The following is a 19,001-nucleotide window of genomic DNA, read 5'->3' as shown; positions in this document are numbered from 1 at the left end:
TCCAGCTTCCCAAATGATTTCTTACAGCCAATGCACTGTTGGTAACCAATGGTATAAACACAACAATGTGAATAATAGATTGCCTAATTTTATACATTGACTAGATTATTATCTCATTTTATTGCACTGGTACCAGAAACAGCCAAAGAAGTACTTGTGTTTCAGTGGGTTCATTCATTTTTTCATTCATTCAGTAAGGATTTACTGAGCACCTGTTATGTGCCAAGCACTTTTTAGGTGCTAGAGGCATAGAGCTTATTAAGGTTTCAAAGGAGAAATTTGGGTGTAAGGGTTTGTGTCATTTATTCTCTGGAAATCACCAATGTTTTAGATCGCTTAGCAATCTAGGGCTGGGGTAAGATAAGGGAGGCACTCACCTCAGCCGCAAAACTTAAGGGGCAACAAAAAAACTCAGTAACCAAGTAAATCATAATGCAACATTTTTGAAAGTGAAGATTAATGCAAAAACAAATCCGTAATGAAAAAAAAATCAGCACTTTAAATAAAAAACAGGATCCAACAGGGACAGATCGGGGTGAGGCGAGTGAGGCCTGGCCATGCAAGCACAGGGTCAGATCCTGCTTTTATTTAAAATTTGGTTCATCATAGATGTTTTTGCATTGATTTGGATTTTAAAATATTAAGATATTACCCATCGTGATTACTGAGATTTTCAAGTGCCTCATTCATCCCTCTAGTCCCAACCCTGCTGCTCAGACTTGGATTAGCGTTTTTATAATGTTACACATTTTAGGCGTTAGGCTAGGGGTGGATGCTGTCAATGCACAGGGTATGGTGTACCAACCCCTGGAACTCCCTGGACAGTCATGGCAGAGAGAGAAGGGGAGGACTGTTAAAGAGATGGTAACTGGTTGCCTTTTTTCCCCTGTGTTCGCCTATGCCCAAACATTTGCTTTAAGTACTTGCCACCTTTTCTACGTCCGATTGTTCCAAAGGCAAGAGACTAGCAGGGCTAGGATACGGAGAGTAAGGGAGCCTTAGTCTGGAGAACATTGCTAATGCCCCCCTTCACTACAGGAAATAACTTCAAGGAAGAAGCCGCAGAGCTGTTTTGCCAAGCCCTATCGGTAAGAAGCAAGAGACGGGTGCAGCCAGCCATGTGAGAGATGCCCCGGGAGATGGGTGGCTCTGAGTACAGGGAGGTGAGGCTACTTGCCTGATTTAGGGAGCTGGAGAGTGTTTAGACTCCGTCAATCCTATCAAAAACCTCAGCAAGTGGTAGGACTGTTTGGATGGTGCTAAATTCTCGCAGCAGTCATCAACAGTTCAGCAGGAAATGAACAAGAAATTGTCCTCAGTCTAAGAACACTAGTCTACTTAATTTTTGGCATATGGGGGCCCACACTGTTCTAAGAGAGGTATTTGCGTCACAAAGAAGACAAAAATTACCTCTCTCTGCACTGTTTCTTTCTCTAGACCAATTACAGAATTAAGTCGCTGGATCTCAGTCACAACCAGTTCTCTGATAAGGCAGGAGAGTACCTGGGGCAGATGCTGGGTGAGTCTTCCGTGGAGGGAGGAACCAGCAAAGGAGAGGGACGTGGGGTATCCGCGGAGGGAGGAACCAGCAAAGGAGAGGGACATGGGGTATGATAGCTTGTCAGAGCTGCAGCTCCGGTTTCTTATTGTTATTGAACGTTCTGATTAGAAAAAGTGATGTAAACCACACCCGAAGTACACTTTGAATGGAGCAGACACCTGAATGTGGGAAGTAAACTTTAAAATGATTAGAAGAACGTAGAGAGAAGTAACTTGCTGACTTCAGGGAGACTACGGATTATTAAACAGAAATGGGCAGAAACTGTAACAGAATAGTGGCAGAAACTGTAACAGAAACGATTCATATATTTGACAACAGTAAGTTTAAAACTTGCTTGTGATAAAAGACATTGTGGGGCAATGATAGAAAACAAGCAATAGTTAAGGAGTAGAAATGTGCAGAATTTGTATCATATAGAAGATTACTCTTCAGAATATTGATAAAAGCTCCTATAGCTCCATTAGGCAGTGATAAAGACTCCCAATGAAACAATGGTCAAAGCATATGGACGGTGACAATAGAAAGCCAAGTGCCCATGTTTAGAAACACGAAAAATAAAACAACAAAAAGATCTCCCTTGTCATCTAGCAGAGCTGTAAAAATTTCCCGTCAGAGAACATCAAGGGCTAATACAAGCAAGAAATAGGAACACTCACAAGTCTACTAGGTAAAGGCGCTTTGGAGAACAATCGGACAGTGTTTACTAACGTCAAAAATGTATATATTTTCTATGACACAGTTTCCCCTCTATACATGTCTCAGAGACGCTCTCACACATACACAGCGAGAGATGTCTGGGGAGGTTTCACTGCAAAAGTGTTATAAAAGAAAGAAACCTAAATGCTCATTCCTGGGGGGAATGAGTAGAAAAGGAAAGGACTCCTAGCAGTAGGGATGGGACGCTAATCTAGATGGAGTGGTGAGGGAAGCCCCACAGGGAGGGTGGCTCTTTGTTGAAACCTGAATATCAAAGAAGAAAGAGCCGTGCTAGGGTCTGGACACACAGGGCTCCAGGCAGAAAGAATGGAGCGCGTCCTGTTTGAGGAACTGGGGGGCCAGTGTGGCTGGAGCAGAGGGGACAGGGGAGGAGGATGGAAGGAGAAGAGGTTGTTGCCTGCAGCCCCTGACGTCGGGCCGCGGGAGCCATGGAACACAAGGAGCCTGGGATCCACGCGGCGCACGACGAGGAGTCGTGGAGGATGTGAGCGTGGGGCGAAACGGTACGGCGTGCAGGGGCAGATGTGCTGTGTGAAGCCCGCAGCTGATGAGGACAGGAATGGAAGAGGGAGGCTGGTCAGGAGGCTGGTGTGGGGGTCCAGGCTAAACAGGACAACAGCGTGAGCTCAGGGAGGAGGTAGTGCCTGGGCAGTGGATGGATTCAGAATATACTTTGCAAGTAAAGCCGAAAGGACTTGCTGATGTGAAGAAGGAGGGAAGGGAGAGATAGCCTCACGACTCTTGTTTCAGTCACTGGTTAGAGGCAGGTGTCATTTACTTAGAGGGAAAACTCAGGGAGTAACAGTATGGGGGCGGGGGGCAGGAGTTAGGAGTCGAGTTTTGGCCTTTTTGGCCTTTTTGGCCGTGGAGGACTTTTTTTTTTTTTTTTTTTTTTTTTTGCGGTACGCGGACCTCTCACTGTTGTGGCCTCTCCTGTTGCAGAGCACAGCCTCCGGACACGGAGGCTCAGCGGCCATGGCTCACAGGCCCAGCCGCTCCACGGCATGTGGGATCTTCCCGGACCGGGGCGCGAACCCATGTCCCCTGCATCGGCAGGCGGACTCTCAACCACTGCGCCACCAGGGAAGCCCTATACGCAGTTTTTAAAAGAATCTTTATTATTATTAAAGCTACCAAATATAAGATGATTACCATGTGACAGGCATCATACTAGGCTTTTTACATCAATCCTCACAAAAAAAAACCTTGTACAGGTTAACATCTCTATTTTATAAATAAGAAAACAGAAGTATGGAAGGATAAGTAACCTGTTTAAGGTCACAAAGCTAGTAAGTGTTGAGAACAGAATTAAAATTTTAATTTTGTAGCCATTTAAGAGAGGCAGGCTTGCAAGGTTTAACTTAAGGGACTTCCCTGATGGTCCCGTGGTTAAGACTTTGCCTTCCAATGCAAGGGGGGCAGGTTCGATCCCTGGTCGGGGAGCTAGGATCCCGCATGCCTCGTGGCCAAAAAAGCAAAACACAAAACAGAAGCAATATTGTAACAAATTCAATAAAGACTTTAAAAATGGTCCACATCAAAAAAAAATCTTTAAAAAAAAAGGTTTAACTTCAGTGAGGGACTTGGCACAGAAGAGGAGAGAAAAATAAGAATAGGATGAGGGAGACAGGCAGGGAGAGAGAATGAAGGCAGGACAAAAGTTTGTTCTCAATATAATAGAAGGTATTATGCACTTTCCTGAAAGTCTGTCCTGGTGGTTGACACGAGAAAGACATGATCAGTACAGAGTGTTCTGTCCATAAAAAATAAAACAGGGGCTTCCCTGGTGGCGCAGTGGTTAAGAATCCGCCTGCCAATGCAGGGGACACAGGTTCGAGCCCTGGTCCAGGAAGATCCCACATGCTGCGGAGTAACTAAGCCCGTGCGCCACAGCTACTGAGCCTGCGCTCTAGAGCCCGCGAGCCACAACTACTGAAGCCCGTGTGCCTAGAGCCCGTGCTCTGCAACAAGAGAAGCCACTGCAATGAGAAGCCCGCACACAGCAACGAAGAGTAGCCCCCGCTCGCTGCAACTAGAGAAAAGCCCGCTTTCAACAACGAAAACCCAATGCAGCCAAAGACTTTTTAAAAAAATAATAAAATAAATAAATAAAACAGAATAACACATTTTTCCTGGGCCTGAAGGCGATTCCTCCCACTCAGTAATCCTTCAAGAGCACTTTAGTCTCTCCTTCCAATGGTGTCCTCGGCACATCCACCCTCCCCAGATAAAAATAACAATGATGAAGTGTTTAAATAGGATGCTTTCCCAGCCCTATGTAGCACGTGAGCAAAAGCATCTTTAAGTTAAAAAAATGTGCAATTTCTGTGCAAACCCAACTTCTAGACAAGCCTGATGCCTCCACACTTCCACCTGGTTGTATCCCTAAAGCCCTCCCGGATGGAAATTCTGAGGCCTCCACTGCTCCCATAGGTCTCCATGAAAAAGACATCGCGCAGTACCACACACCATGCCCACCATAGTGTTCCTATGTAAATACAAGGTTTGCCGTGCTCTCTCCATCTGTTTTAATGGTTGTTTAATCTTCCACCAGATGGATAGTTATGTTATGCTTTACCCTTCCCCTGTGAGTCACAAACCTTACTTTTATAAGTGATGCCAGGGAAAACATCTACAAGCTTGTCGCTTTTCTTAGATCCTGTACTGTCTCCTTAGGAAGAGTCTCAGGGGTGACATTGCTGTGAGATAGAGTAAACAGATTTTAACAGGAAAATGTCTGTGACCAGATAGTTTTTGCCAAATAGAGTATGCCATTTGCTTGCCACCTGCAATGTATGAGTATTTTACTACGTTGTTGCCAGCCTTGGGAATCATCTTAGAATTCTGTGTTTAAATGAATAACTGATGAATTATTACCTACGTGTTTTGCTTTGCATGAGGATTGAGCGATCCTTATCCCCAATGTGATGGACCTCTGCCAACCCTGAGAGCCCGCTTGGTAGGGCTGGGTTCTCTGGGGTGTGGTGGACACTGAGATGACTCCTTCCCTCCCACAGCCCTCAACGTGGGGCTCCAGTCGCTGGACCTGAGCTGGAACCACCTCTACATCCAGGGAGTGGTGGCCTTGTGCAGCGGTCTCCGGGTAAGCCCTCCGGGAGTGGTGTGTTGAGCCCTGGTGAGGACGGCCAAGCCCTTGAGTCAGCCACCTTGAACCCTTCCCCATGGGTAAATTCACCCTGCTGAAACCTAGTTGGCATCTTTGGGGGTACTTCAAGGCGACAGTTTAACTAGGGGGTAGGGAATGACCTCAGCCCAAAGGGAATGAGCCTCAAGAGTACTGGAGACTCTGAGCCCAGCTGGGAGGGATCTGGGAAGATCTGGCTGATCTCCCTCCTGGGGACCACTGAGCACCCTGTCTGGATGAGAGCAGGGGACAAAAATTGGGGCCCGTTGGCTGGATGAGTTGCATGCAGCCTTCATGCCGCTGCCGTTCTCCCTTCCCCTGCAGGCTAACGTGTCCCTGAAGAAACTGGATCTCTCCATGAACAGCTTTGGGAACGAGGGGGCTGCAGCCTTAGGGGAGGTCCTCAGACTCAACAACTCCCTGGCCTACCTAGACCTCAGCAGCAACAACATCAACAATGAAGGGCTGTCCAAAATCAGCAAAGGATTGGAGTTGAATGAAAGCCTCAAAGTTCTGAAGGTAGTCTTCACCCGAGCTGGGAACGGGACATCTTGTGCCTGCATTTGTGTGTGTGTGTGTGTGTGTGTCCGTGCATTCACGTGTGTGTCCATGCTTCCATGTGTGTGCATCTGTGTATGTGTCCGTGTGTCCATGTGTGTGCATGCACGTGTGTGTCTGTGTGTATTGGCGTGGGGGCAGCAGGACGATGGGGCTGGATGTTGCTGGAGAGAAAATCTACCTTGTGCTTCATATATGCGTACGTTCTTGGCTGTCTCTCTGCTGTAAACCCAGTGTCACCCTCTGCTCTCACCTGGCACAGGGTAGGGTCTTCCTTGCTCCCATCTGGGTCTCCTCCAGTTTCTTTGCTTTTCTTTGCTGAGAGACCTGCGGGATCTTAGTTCCCAGACCAGGGATTGAACCCCGGCCCTGGCAGTGAAAGTGCCGAGTCCTAACCACTGGACCACCAGGGAACTCCCTCCTCCAGGTTTTCTCCACACTGCGGCCAGAGTGCGGATTCTGAGCGTAAATCTGACTCCCATCCCCACCCACACCTACTCTCCTCCCACTTAGGCACCCCCCCACCATGGCCTCTGTTGCTCAAAACCCGTTCTCTCACCCTGTGTGCTTCTCCAGCCTCAGTTTACCCCCACACTCTCCCCCGCACTCCAGCCATGGCCTCGGGGTCTTTTTTCATCTCCGTTCCCGCAGGGCCTGCAGTGCTCCCTCCACTGGCCTCAATTGCTGGTCTGCCTCAGAGCACAGCTGGAGCAGCAATTCCCCAGGGACCCTGCAGGAACACTCACATCCTGTTTGCCCCTTCACACAGAACTCACCGGAGTTTTTCCTTATACTCTCATTTGAGTGACTATTTGACTGTCTGTCACCACTAGTTCGAAAGTTTCCTGAAGACAAAGACGTGTTTGGCTTTGCCCATTACTATATCCCCCGTACCTAGCAGAGTCCTGGGCATAGAGCAGATGCCCATTGAATATTTATTAAGTGAAAGAATGAATACATATTTCATTTTAAATCAATTTGCTCATAGACACTAATTTATAACATAGAAGTTCATGGGAAGTTGGGAACTGATGTAAGATGAGGACTTCTATTAATAGGTCCCCTTTCTGGGACTCCTACCACAAGCCAGGTTCCATATCAAGTGATTTGCCTCCTTCTTCATGGCCCAGCCCTACCAGGAGGGCTCCAGTAGCCCCACTTGTCAGATGAGAAGACTGAGGCTGTGTGATTTGTCAGGCCGTGCAGCTAGCAAGAGGCAGAGGGATGTCAGCTCTACCTGGCTTTCCACTGCAGCTCCAACTCCCGCAAGATGTGGAGATGACTCGGGGGGACCAAGGACATGGGAGTGCTGGTAGAAGAAGAATGGGAGTTAGGAATCAGTGAAGGTGAGCCACCATCCGAGAGGACAGCCACCTTAGAGCTGCTGAGGTGACGACAGGGAGTCAGATTCCAACCTGTGGAGGGAGCGTGCTGACTGCAGACCAGACCAGGTGGCCGTCTAGTGACTGGGGGAGCTCAGAGGCCGGCCTGGCTGGAGGGGCACCAAGTGTGACTCAGAGAAGAGAGACTGACCCAGCCTGCAAAGGACTGAGCCTCAGTCGGTGGCCAATGAAGCCAAGGAAAGTTCAGAGAATCTGAATTTTAAGACTAAAATGCTGCCTCAGCAAAATGGCAAAGGATTTTCTCTGGTTAGTGGGATATAAGCAATGCTAACATTTTTTTCTACTGCTTTTTAAATTTTTTCTACGAAGACCAAATATTTTATTTTAATTTTTTAAATTGTTTTATAAGTGAAAGAAAAAAAATCTTAAAATATACCTTTTAGTTTGGTCGTATGTGGAGGCCACATCAGTTTTGCCACAGAAATTACCTGTTGCTCTCCACAGCCAGCCCCAGCCCTCCTTTTCTTAATCTTGGAAAAATAAGGAATTCCCCCCGCACGTGAGTCAAACCAAAGATTCTAGATGCTAAGCCCTATGAGGGCAGGGCTCCAGGCTGTCTTTTCTCACTGGAGTACTGAAAGAGCCTGGGAACCCCCTGACATAGAGTTTTGGTCAGCCTCATCAGGAAACCATCAGCTGAAAGCCTTCAATAATAATAAGTGACATTCATTGGCTGCTTACTATGTACCGTGCACTCTTTTGAATGCTTTACCTGAAGTTATGTATTGACCCCTCTGTGCAGCCCTAGGCGATAGGTACACAGTAGTCAGGGAACTGACACAAGACCAGAAAACTAGTAAGCAGAGCCAATGGGCTCCGTGCTCCCTGCTGTTAACCTCCATACCACGCTGCAGTGGCTCACAGTACCATTGAGATAAAGCCCTGAGTACTTAGCTAAGCCCCCAAGTCCTGTGCAATCTGACCCATCACAGCTCTGTAGCCTCACGCTCTCTGCTCCTGCTCATGAAACGTTTACTTTTCCCCACACACCTCTGCACCTTTGCACTTGCCTTCCCTTGTCTTCTATTTTTTTTTTCTTCTGCGGTACGCAGACCTCTCACTGTTGTGGCTTCTCCTGTTCTGGAGCACAGGCTCCAGATGCGCGGGCTCAGCGGCCATGGCTCATGGGCCCAGCCGCTCCGCGGCATGTGGGATCTTCCAGGACCAGGGCACGAACCCACGTCCCCTGCATCGGCAGGCGGACTCTCAACCACTGCGCCACCAGGGAAGCCCCCCTTGTCTTCTTTGTTGCACCTTATTCCCTCCTCTGGGACTGTCTGCCTTCTTCATCCCTAGCTAATCCCCATTAGTCCTGCAAGGCTTAGCTCAAATGTCCCCTCCACCATACTGGATGTCCCTTCCCTCGTTTTCTACGGTACCAGTGGGTACCTCTGTCATTGCCATCATCGCACTTCAGATGTCATTTGCTTGTTTGCCTGTGTCCCCCTCTAGAGTGTAAGCTACCTGAGGGCAGAGATCTTGTCATGTTTGCCTGTGCATCCCTCGGTGCTCAACCCAGTGACTGGCACGTGGATGATTGTTGGATGGATATTTGGATGGATGGATGGATGGATGGATGGATGGATGGATGATGGATGGATGATGGATGGATGGATGGATGGATGGATGGATGATGGATGGATGATGGATGGATGGATGGATGGATGGATGGATGATGGATGGATGATGGATGGATGGATGGACGGATGGATGATGGATGGATGGATGGATGATGGATGGATGGATGGATGGATGATGGATGGATGGATGATGGATGGATGGATGGATGATGGATGGATGGATGATGGATGGATGGATGGATGGATGATGGATGGATGGATGGATGGATGGATGATGGATGGATGGATGGATGAATGGATGATGGATGGATGGATGGATGGATGGGTGATGGATGGATGATGGATGGATGGATGGATGGATGGATGATGGATGGATGGATGGATGGATGGATGGGTGATGGATGGATGGACGGATGGATGATGGATGGGTGGTGGATGGATGGATGATGGATGGATGGATGGATGGGTGATGGATGGATGGATGGACGGATGGATGGATGGATGGGTGATGGATGGATGGATGGACGGATGGATGATGGATGGATGGATGATGGATGGATGGATGGATGGATGGGTGATGGATGGATGGATGGATGGATGGGTGATGGATGGATGGATGGATGGACGGATGGATGATGGATGGATGGATGGATGGATGGATGGGTGAGCAGTGAGATGGACAAGTGAATGGATGACAAATAGACAGGGAGATGCGTGCTTACAGAGAAGTCTGGGAGGAAGACAGAGATTGAGATTTGATGGGAGGAAATGGAAACCATGCTCTGAGCCAGGCTCTCCTGTCCTCATCTCTGCCTCCTTCTGCCTCGCCCTTCCTCCCACAGCTTTACCTGAACCCTCTAAGTATGGATGGGGCTGTGTTACTTATCCTGTCCATCAAGAGGAACCCCAAATCCAAGATGGAGGACATTGACATTTCCGTAAGTGATCAAATTGTTTGCTTGTACTTGGGAGCAAGCCAGTTACCATGGCCACTATGCCAGCTCTAGTCCTCAGGGCCCTCACAGAACTGCTCCATGAAAAGGCTACTCCTTTTAGAGTACGACTCTGCCCCTTCCAGAGGTCCTTTCCGTAGGAGTAGCCATTCGGTCAAAAACATCATGGTGTGAAATTATTTACCAGATCCTGGGAACCCAGGACCTGCACCCCCAGTGGGCCTGAGGGCAGAGAGGAGGAACACCAGAAGCAAAGACAGGGGGACCCCCAGACTTTGCTTGGGAGAGTCCGCTGGTCTGGGAGATGGCACGATGGCAGTACCCTCCTCTGGATGGGTCCCCTCTCTCCCTGCTTCAGAATGTGCTGGTGTCAGAGCAGTTTGTGAAAATATTGGATGGGGTGTGTGCCATCCACCCCCAGCTGGACGTGATGTACAAAGCAGTGCAAGGCCTCTCTAACAAGAAAAACCTCTTCATGTGGACGAACCCTGTGAAACTGATCCAGGTGAGCCCTGCTTTCCTCCAAGAGCCCCCAGGGACCCCTGGAAAGCGCTGACCTTTGGCTCAGCTTCCTAGAGTTTCTCCTCCCCCAGAGAGTCTGCACAGTCCTCGCTGACAAGGAACATCTCGGCTGTGGAATATTCCTTTTGGCTCCCAGAGGAAGGACTGAGAACTGGCTGAAGTGGGAGGGCCTTGGAATACGATGGTTTCTACCAGCCAGGCTCCTCCATTGCAACGAAAGACGAGTGACTGAAGTGCTCTGTACTTCAGTCTCGTCACCTGTAAAATGGGCATGATAATAGCACCCACCCCACAGGGTGCTGTGAAGATTAAATTCTATACTACACACGACTTAGAGCAATGCTTGGCAGGCAAGAAGCACACAGTTCATGCAGGCTCTTTCCAATAGCTGGTAAGGATGCCACGACGTCCTGACCCTGTGGTCGGGATGGCTATCTGGTGGCTTCAGCTAACAAGGAGCCCTCAAGTGTTTTATACCTCATAGTCACCTTGCCCCTGGCTCAAGTCTTAGATTGTGTCTGGCAGTCACAGGAGGCAGATGAAACAGTGGAAATAAAAACTCAGAGAATGTTAGAGCTGGAAGAGATGTTATAGCTCCTCTGGTCGGACAGCCTCACACAGCAGTGACTGCCCAGGCCTGGTGTTTCTACCACCAGCTCTCACCTGCTGCTGGGTGCAGGACCATTGCCACCTGAGGCAGCAGGAGCTGGGAAGGTGCCGTGTAAACACGGTTCTTCATGGTGTTTGCCACTGGGGCTGCTTCCTGCCCCTGGTTGGTCTGCTCTATGCCTTAGTTTCCAGAACCAAAGAGGAGAGCTCTGGCATGAAAACTATCATTGTATGAAAAGTTCTAGAAGGCAAAGCGGTATGAAGTATTTTTATATCTTTTCAAGTAAGATGATGTCAGGTGGAACTGAGGGGAAACCTGTTTTGCAAGAAGAGTGGGAATGGGGTTATCCGATGCAAAGTGGGAACTTGCTCCTTGTTTTAAAACAGTGTAGAAAAGGGATCCCAGAGGAGAGCCTCAACGATACATACAGTGTAAACCACAGTCCTTCCCCTCGGGGGCCCGACAATCGGGTTGGGAAGATGGGACAGACACAGTCATTTCTAATAGAAAGTGTCATATGATAAATAATAAACAAGTGACAAAGGCAGCAAATACAATCCAAGCTAGAGGTCACTGCAGGCAACCAGAGAAGGATGCTTCCTGGCAGAGGTGGGGCTGGGCAAGGGCCTTGACAAGCGGAAAAGATGCAGGTGAGCAACAGAGAGAGGGAGGGAAGAGAATGCCAACCAGCGAAGGAGCAGAGCGGGAGTGGCTCGCAGTGTGTCTGGGGCGTGGGAACCGGACCGTGTGGCGCTGGTCTCAAGGGAAGCCTGGGAGTCAAGGCTGCAAAGAGAGGCTGGAGCTGGATGCAGCAGTCCTCAGATTTTAGGCTCAGAGTGAGGTTTGAGTCCACAGGGAGCAGGGAGCCAGTGCGAGTTGTTGAGCAGAGGCTGTGATGTAAATCCAACAGGACTGAGGGGTAATTTTTCTGGCAACTGGGAGGGAAATGAACTGAGGGGGTAGATATGAGACTGGGAACACCAATGAGGACACTATTGTAGTATTCCAGACCTAGAACGGTAACTTGGCTGAAAAGGACAGTGAGAGTGGAGGTACAGATGTAGGAGATATCTTTATGGAGCATCTCCAGGACTTGGTGAGTGGCTGTGTGTGTGTGTGTGTGTGTGTGTGTGTGTGTGTGTGTGTGTTGGGAGAAGGGAGGTGTGTGGGGAGAGGAGAGAGCCAAAGATAACCCCCAATTTTTAAGCCCAGTGGACCAAAAGAACGATGGAAACATTGCCAGCAGTAGGGAAGTCCTGTGGGGAAAAGGGACCGCCCCCTGGCCCCGCCTCCCGCTCTGGCCTCATCCCTCCCATCCTCCCCCCCTCCTCTACATTTCAGCCCCACTGGATTTCTCCCCATTCCTTTTTTTTTTTTTAAATTTATTTATTTGTTTATTTATTTTTGGCTGTGTTGGGTCTTCGTTGCTGCGCACGGGCTTTCTCTAGTTGCGGCGAGCAGGGGCTAGTCTCCCTTGCGGTGCGCGGAGCACTGTTGTGGAGTGCTGGAGTTGTTGTGGAGCACTGGCTCTAGGCGCGCGGGCTTCAGTAGTTGCGGCTCGTGGATTCCAGAGTGCAGGCTCAGTAGTTGTGGCTCACGGGCTCTAGAGCGCAGGCTCAGTAGTTGTGGCGCACCAGCTTAGTTGCTCCGCGGCATGTGGGATCTTCCCGGACCAGGGCTCAAACCCGTGTCTTCTGCATCGGCAGGCGGATTCTTAACCACTGCGCCACCAGGGAAGTCCCTCCCCATTCCTTTTTGCATCAGTTCTCTCTTAACATTAACTCCGAGTCCCTCTGCCTAAATACCCTTCCTCTGTGTCTCACTCACTCCTCCTCGCTCTCTAGGTCTGCACCCAGAGTGTCACGTCCTCGGGCAACCCTTCTCAGGTTTCCTGGTCAAGGGTATATGCCCTTGCCACACGCTCCTGCAGCCCTCTCCTTCACCCTTTCACCGCAAGACTCTGAACTCCTCCGGGGCAGGAGCTACGTTGGGTCTTATCAAAAGCACCTACCAAAGTAACAGGCCCTTATGCCCATCAAGGCTCTCAGTTGCTGACCACAGAATCCACTCCGCTAGGTTAAGCAAAGAGGGATCTATTACGAGCGATAGACCCCAGAGACATTAGGAGGGCTGAAGAAAGACTCTATGTTTAGATTCCAGAAATGGCTCCCCAGACACCCCAACTGGCTAGCCAGGACGACTGCTGCTTCTGCCTAGGTCAGGAAGCCGCCCAATCAGGAATCGCCCGCTGAATTGGGAAGCCACCCCCATGGCTGCCAGCAGCCTGCTCTCTCCAGATCACACGGGTCACACATATGCGTCACCCAAGGGCTTGGCGAAACCCATCCCATTCTGACCCGTAGCTTCAAGGGGGCTTGGGGAATTCTGGTTTTTAGTTTTCCAGCCTCTGTTATAGAGAGGCGGGCTGTGAAGGAAGCGGAGGGGGTGTTGAGAGCCCGCCCATGGTATCTGCCGCAGCACGCAGTAACAGATTGCAGAGTTCAGCTGACGGAGGTTTGCTTTAGACGTGTAGGATTGAGGTGTCGGTGGGGTTCAGCATGGACATGCGAGCAGCTGCTGGGGATGCAGAACTGGACGCGTAGGTGGGATTCACCCCGGGGTGGGCTGGTGTAGGCAACGCACACCAGAGAGGGAAGTGTGGGGAGAGGAGAGCAGGGACCAGGGACTGATCCCCAAGGAATTCCTCTGTGAGCAGGGTGTCTGCAGAAATATCTATCGAGAAAGCTGGGCCTTGCCTATGGCCTTTCGAGAGTCAGAAGGGAAAAGAAACAAAAAGATACTAAAAAAGGACCCAAAAGAATATTTTAATAGTATTGGAAAATTCACAATATATTAATACAGTGCACTTTATAAAACAGTATGTTTAATAGATAGATAGGTAGGTAGATAGATAGACAGGTAGATAGATAGACAGGTAGATAGAGAGATAGATAGATAGACAGGTAGATAGATAGATAGACAGGTAGATAGATAGATAGATAGATAGATAGATAGATAGATAGATAGATAGATAGACAGACAGATAGATAGACAGGTAGATGAAAAAATATACATCAAGGTGCTACCTCTGGATGGTGGGACTGGATTTATGGATTATTTTTAATTTTCTTCTTTCTATTAATCTATACTTTCCTTAAAATGTGAGTAGGGAATATCTTTGAATTGAAAACAGTGAAATATTATTTTTAAATACTCTAACACAGTATGTCTCCATATAAGTATTTGTATAAAACGATGAGAATTCTGTGAACACCGGGAGCCTGTCCTGCCTGTCCCACTACCTGGCTGCGGTTCGGTCTTTTGGTTTCTGAGTTAACAACAGCCCACCCACGTACATAGAGCACCATCTTTGCTAGTCTTAGCAGGACAACTTCAAAACTAAATAATACATGTAAACATGATCACCGCCCTATTCCCTCCAAACTGTTCCCACAGTTCGCTCAGCAGGGTCAACTCCAGTCCTTCCACCTGTGGAACGTGGAATGGCAGGAGAGCTCAGTGTATGTGGGGCAGACACAGAAGCATCGTGGCGTGTGGCTCTGCCTGAGCTCAGACCTCGGTCTGGGTGGGCAGGGGTGGGAAGCTGGGGTTGGGGGGGTGTTGGGGGGAGTTGGTATAGATATTACAAGGCTCCTGGTGTCTCCTGCTTCTCTCAGAGCTATGCAGACCAGCACAAAATCTCAGTCCTGGACTTCTTCAGGAGCTTGAACCCTCGTGGAGGGACGACAATGCCTGTGGGCGAGTTCCGGAAAGCTATGATACAGGTGTGTGGATTCCTGTGGACACAGGTACTATGTGTGCACGCGCAGGGGTGTGTGTGAGAGAGAGAGACAGACGGGCCACAGCGTGAGCACCTCAAAGAGCTCCTTGGGATTGGCTGTGAGAAGCCAACTTATCCACTGCTTTATCTAGACCCAGAGGGACACCTAAGGCCTCCTTCAACTGCCTGCTGAAGTCATTCTCTGTACTGCACGTCTGGGTGCCGCTGGTGACCCAAGATGCTGCCTGAAGACACACATTCTTCATCTCCTAGGTCTTTCTCCCATTGCATGTGGCCACTGGGCAGATTTTAAAAGGGAGTGGGAGAAAAGACCACATCCCAAAACCCCAGTATTTCGCCTTTGGCCCTATCATCTTGCCTGAAATCCCACACCTTCACACGTGGGGTATGATGGAGGTGCTGAGGGCCCCCTGAAATGCAAGCATGAAGAGGTCTGTCACCAGGGCAGCCCTAGGAAGGACAGGCCCTGCAAGAATAGGACTTCATGGGAGCCCAGGTGGGGGGATAAGACCCTCGGTGCCAGGCCCGTGGTAAAGAGGGCCGGCCAGACTCGGTAGCAGGGAGGTAAGGATGAACTTCCCATGCTGCAAAGTTGCCGCCTACTCCAGCTGGGTCCCCATCTCCTTCACCCCTATTGCTCCCCAGAGAAAAGAGGGGCTCTGGAGTCTGGGCAGTGGCCCACAGACATGGGCGGGGACGCTTATTCCTGCCCTGCATGGTGTGGGTTCAGTTTCTTCTGAACTGAGGAAACTGTTGCCAGCCATGGTCCCAAGGGCAGTGAGGCATTGTGGAGTGTGTGTGTGGGGGGGGGGGGGAGACAGGAGAGGTCTGGGGGGAGCAGAGAGCTCCATTGACCTTGCATGTTCTATCTGCTTCCTCAGCAGAACAAGGTCCCCATAAACCGGTACCAAGTCAGGGAGCTGATAAAGAAGCTGGGTGAGAAGACAGATATGGTGGACTTCAGGTCAGCCCAGCCCCGCCGTCCGGCCCTGTCTGGGCTACCCTTCTGCCCTGGGCAGGCCCCCGGTTCCCTCTAGGGCACCCTGGCTCCTGGGGCCGCCCTGTAGCAGATAGGAGGTGACACAAACAGCAAATGGTTAGGCCCTGGTGTGGCGAGAGGGGCAGTTGGGGGCGTGTACAGGTATCACAGTGGCCCAAAGAAGAGGTATCACCGGGGGGAAGGGGGTGTCACACAGACAGACAGGAGGACAGAGGACGGGAAGTACCAAGTCCAAACTGTGGGCCAGCACGGTGCACTGAGGAACTGCAGGTCTTTCAACGCTGCTGGAGTTTAGGCAACCAGGCAGGTTATGACTTAGGCTGAACTCCTTGAAGAGCTCGGAAAGGACCATGATAACGGTCATAACAGCAACCAACATCCATGAGCCCTTACCACGTGCCAGGTGCTCCGCCAGTCACCAGACGGGTGCCTGAATTCTCACAGCGCCCAACGGGCACTAGTACACGCCCATGCTGTGAATAATGATCGGAGCTTTAGAGAAGGAAAGCACAGAGCCAAGTGCTTGTGGCCAGAGAGGGGCAGCTGTGGCCTCAGCACCCCGGTCTGCATGGTGCCAGGACCCACTCCTCCTCGCCGAGGCTGCAGAACCCTGCTGGTCTGCAGGCTGGTCCATAAGGCCCTGCGGCTTGTTGTCTCATGGAATCCCTAAGGAGTCTGTCAGAGGAGGCCCCCATCTGGTCCTGCCCCACAGCCTTCTCCCAACACCTCCGTCCTTGCCCCCATCAGCATCTCTCATGCGTGGAGAAGCCACCGCAGACTGACCCAGCTGCAACCCTGCTCTAGCTAGTAAGGGTGCGGCCGTGCGCAGAGCTCTCAGTCTCCAAGTCTTTAGAATGGGGTGATAACCACAGCACCTGAGAGACTCTCATAAGAATCAAGTGGAGACAATGCACAGAAGGGGCTGGCACGTGATGCTGTCATTCAGGAGTGACACCATCATCCGGCAAGCACCCCGACACCCGCAGGGTGGCTCAGGCTTGCACACCACCCCAGGCCCCCCTACTCTGTGCCTGTGTCCTGGACCTCCCCGCCTGCCCTCCCTGAAGTACGGCCTCCTGTTCCTTGGGATGCTGGTGGGAAAGAGCACAGGGCAGAGGTCAGGAGACCGGGTCCAGGTCCAGCAACCCTCCAGCTTTGCAGATGAGGTCACGTGGCCATGGAGAGGCAGAACTGAGGTCTCAGGACCCAAGTGGCGAGCTCTTGTGTGCACCTCAAGTTCCCCTCAGGTCACACACTGCAGCTCTGTTGGTTCCCATTGAAGAGCAGGGGCGTCATTTTTACTGTTGCATGATTTTTTCATTGTCATTTTTTGATACAAATAATATCTGCTTGTAAAAATTCGAAATCCACAGAAATCTACTAGGGAGAAAGTGAAGGGCCTCTTTTACCTGCCCCCACAGCCCCTGCTGCCTCCAGAGGGCGCTAGTGAACAATCCCAGGTGCACGTTGCCATAGCTTTTCCCACGTGCTTGCGATCAGGTGCGTCTGCTACCAAAGCCCTACCGACAGCGGCAGCGTAAACCCATGCCCATCCCTGTGCTGACGCCGAACCTCACCACGTTCAGCACTCTGCCGAGATGACAGATGGGTTTACAAGTGGTCTCGCTTGGACTCGAGCCTGTCCCAACACTCTTGTCCATCAGCCACGGGGCTACGTTGGTGGTCAGCCTTATCTCCTTACCTTTCAACCCAGTTCCTTGAAAATGACGAAGCCATAGCAACACGTCTGGTCTGGAAAGAAGCCTCAGTGACAGAGAACTCCTGGCACGTTGGCTCGTGGCTGGAACGAGGTGGAGAGCTGGCTGAAACCTCGGCGGAAAGACACCAAGGCTGTGAGCGAGGCAATAAAGTCTAGCTTGGGTCTCCGGGCTGCTGGTGGCATGCCCTTCCCCCAGGGAGCACCCTCCTGTTTTAGGGGGCACGTCCTTGGTGGCCTCGTTAAGAGCTAAAAGAACAAATTGGGAGAGCGTGGGGTTGCTAGGTGGTGGAAGAGAGCGGTGGGGAGAAGGTCAGTGCACAAAAGCATTCATCACAGTGCTTGTAAACTGTGTCAAGGGGAGATTGCTGAGATTCAGGAGGCAGTGGCAGAGGGAACAGATGCTCAGGAAATGAGGACAGGGGCCTTTAGAAGCAAATGCCAGGGGGTCACGTGGAGAGAGCTCAGGGAACTGGCATCTAGCCGTGGCCCAGCAGGAGCTGGCCACCTGAACTTGGAGGCTCATGGTTCCACCTGAAAAGTGGGACAGCTGAAAAAAGGTATCCCCATCTGTTCTAGGGATCTGCCATTCTGCATTTCTTTGTAAAATTCCTTGGAAAACTGGGGAGGCATGAGGAGCTTAGCAAAAGATGGGAAGGTTTAACCAAGAACAGCATATACTGAGCAGGTGGGGGAAATGGGTACCTTCAAGGATTTTGATTAACCTCGCCAGTCACCCTTGGGATGGACAAGGGCAGGAAGTGTCTTGTGCGCCTCCTTTGCACCTGCACAGTGCCTGCTCATAGTAAGTGCTCAATAAAAAATACCTGTGAAATGAAAAACCTCATTCACTTGGCAATTGTTTTGGGCAAGTGGTGGAAAGTTTGGGGGGTGCCCAGGAACCCACACTTTGGAACACCAGTGAAGTGCTGAAATGGCATCTGGGAATCAAGGCACCAGCCCTCAGATTTCACTTTGTTTCTTCATCGAGGATGGAGGTGATGCAAAAACTTCTCACTCCTGGCAGAATCATTATTTGAAATAATCTGTGTCCCCTCCCCACAGCATATTTCCCCTCCCTTCCCTTATTCAAAGTCTTAACTTGAAGTTGAGTTTTCATTGGACGGTTGTATGGACTCAGTCAAAATTAGGATGATGAAAAGAAAATAAAGAAACGCAATAAAGAGGTTGTGAGCTGAAACTCACGTCCACCCTACTCATCAGGGTATGTAGATGTCTTTGCTCTGACTCCCGAAATAAATCAAATCCCCTTGAAGCCAGGGAGCCTGTCTTTTAAGTTTATTATAATCTATAAAATTCTCCATCAAGTCCATGCCCGTAACTGAGCATTCATTAATTACTGGTGTCTGGGTGGAACCCTGAAGATTATTAGGCTGTGAAGTATCAAAATTTGTTATGGACTATAGATTAGG

The 19,001-nt window shown here is 50.2% G+C and overlaps 1 protein-coding gene across 1 annotated transcript in view; it reads left to right on the top strand.

The window, feature by feature from the left end:
- LRRC74A (leucine rich repeat containing 74A) overlaps window positions 1-17,453 on the top strand; it is a 29,275-nt gene extending 11,822 nt beyond the window's left edge. The window contains exons 6-15 of the mRNA XM_060001464.1: window positions 1,039-1,088; window positions 1,438-1,519; window positions 5,296-5,381; window positions 5,748-5,942; window positions 9,807-9,902; window positions 10,276-10,422; window positions 14,727-14,834; window positions 15,733-15,815; window positions 16,798-16,945; window positions 17,352-17,453. Of these exons, the coding sequence (XP_059857447.1) occupies window positions 1,039-1,088; window positions 1,438-1,519; window positions 5,296-5,381; window positions 5,748-5,942; window positions 9,807-9,902; window positions 10,276-10,422; window positions 14,727-14,834; window positions 15,733-15,815; window positions 16,798-16,945; window positions 17,352-17,453 (1,097 nt within the window). The remainder of the gene's footprint in view (window positions 1-1,038; window positions 1,089-1,437; window positions 1,520-5,295; window positions 5,382-5,747; window positions 5,943-9,806; window positions 9,903-10,275; window positions 10,423-14,726; window positions 14,835-15,732; window positions 15,816-16,797; window positions 16,946-17,351) is intronic.
- The last annotated feature ends 1,548 nt before the right edge of the window (window positions 17,454-19,001 follow it).

The sequence above is a fragment of the Delphinus delphis genome, chromosome 2 (genome assembly GCF_949987515.2).
Source record: "Delphinus delphis chromosome 2, mDelDel1.2, whole genome shotgun sequence".
NCBI classification, from domain to species: Eukaryota; Metazoa; Chordata; class Mammalia; order Artiodactyla; family Delphinidae; genus Delphinus; species Delphinus delphis.
Note: the sequence above shows the minus strand (reverse complement) of the source record. Positions and strands in the feature narration are given on the sequence as shown.